The sequence below is a fragment of the Volvox carteri genome (genome assembly GCF_000143455.1).
Source record: "Volvox carteri f. nagariensis unplaced genomic scaffold VOLCAscaffold_28, whole genome shotgun sequence".
Classification (NCBI taxonomy): domain Eukaryota; kingdom Viridiplantae; phylum Chlorophyta; class Chlorophyceae; order Chlamydomonadales; family Volvocaceae; genus Volvox; species Volvox carteri.
In genome coordinates this window covers 631,285-632,784 of record NW_003307571.1, presented here as the reverse complement: position 1 = coordinate 632,784, position 1,500 = coordinate 631,285, and the positions used below count along the sequence as shown (strand labels likewise).

Genomic DNA, 1,500 nt, shown 5'->3' with positions numbered 1-1,500 from the left:
TGACGACAAATGGCCGAGCATGAGGCGCTCTTGGACGAGCACAGCAGCATGGTACAGGTAGGGGCCTTACACGGCAGGGGGAAAGTACGGAAAGTGAGGTAGCGGTCAAGGGGTTAGCCGATTAGGCTGGCGCGCCCGGCATGGCAACTGACAGTCATTCGGGACCGCACTCCTCTCCACCGCTCCTCTCACCCACTCCTCTCCACCGCTCCTCTCACCCACTCCTCTCACCCCCTCCTCTCACCCCCTCCTCTCACCCCCTCCTCTCACCCCCTCCTCTCACCCCCTCCTCTCACCCACTCCTCTCACCCACTCCTCTCCACCGCTCCTCTCACCCCCTCCTCTCACCCCCTCCTCTCACCCCCTCCTCTCACCCCCTCCTCTCACCCCCTCCTCTCACCCACTCCTCTCACCCACTCCTCTCACCCACTCCTCTCCACCGCTCCTCTCACCCCCTCCTCTCACCCCCTCCTCTCACCCCCTCCTCTCACCCCCTCCTCTCACCCCCTCCTCTCACCCCCTCCTCTCACCCACTCCTCTCCACCGCTCCTCTCACCCACTCCTCTCACCCCCTCCTCTCCACCGCTCCTCTCACCCACTCCTCTCCACCGCTCCTCTCATCCACTCCTCTCACCCACTCCTCTCCACCGCTCCTCTCACCCACTCCTCTCACCCACTCCTCTCACCCCCTCGGTGGTTCGTCCTACCCCCTTCCTTCCCCTCCTCCTTATCCCGCAGTGTCTGGAGCATATCCTTGGATAGCTAGTCTATCCTGGTATTAGCTGCACTCGTCTGTGTTTCGTCTTTCCCGCCCTCCTTCCCCTTCCTTGCATCCTGATGCCCATCCCCAACCCCCCGATACACTCTGCCCTGGCAGCAGCTTCAATGGTGTGTGGTTCGTCTTTCCCACCCCCCCGACCAACCACCCTCCCCTAACGGCCAATCCGGTGATGGGATATTGTCCCACGTGTTCCCCGAACCCCCCCCCCCGCCACACACACACGCGTGCTCGTGTGATAGGTGCTATCTAAGGATCTGCGAACTGTTCGTACGCTTGTGGAGGATGTCGTACGGCAGCTGGGCAGCGCTGCGGGCGGTCCCGGAGGCGGTAGTGGCGGGTTACGACAGGCGGCGATTCACGACGCGGCGGCGGCCATGGAGGCTATCCACGAAACGTGAGTCAGATCTGGTGGGGTGCCCTCCCGTCCCGTCCCATTCCGTCCCGGTGACATGAATGGAAGCAGCAGCAGGGGTTGTGTGTGTATTCTGTGTGTGTGTGTTTTTGTGTACGGGAGAGGAAGGTTGCGTGATGGTGGGGGGGCCCTTTTTGTGTACAGCAGTACAACACCTCGAGCTGCGGGGTTGTTTGGACACCAGCAAATGCTTTAGAGACACCATCACACAGAAATTTACAGCCGTGGATGTATGTTTGTTAGACATTCTGGAGCTTCGTTACCCGTTACCAGTTTGCAAAGTCCCCCCCCCCTTCCCCCTGCCCTC

General features: G+C 61.3%; 1 protein-coding gene across 1 annotated transcript in view; it reads left to right on the top strand.

Moving 5' to 3' along the window:
- The window catches only part of VOLCADRAFT_92842 (uncharacterized protein), a gene marked incomplete at both ends in the record, with an annotated part of 20,598 nt that overhangs the window by 3,817 nt on the left and 15,281 nt on the right, over nucleotides 1-1,500 (top strand). Inside the window, one exon of the mRNA XM_002952225.1 lies at nucleotides 1,021-1,175. Coding sequence (XP_002952271.1) covers nucleotides 1,021-1,175 — 155 coding nt within the window. The remainder of the gene's footprint in view (nucleotides 1-1,020; nucleotides 1,176-1,500) is intronic.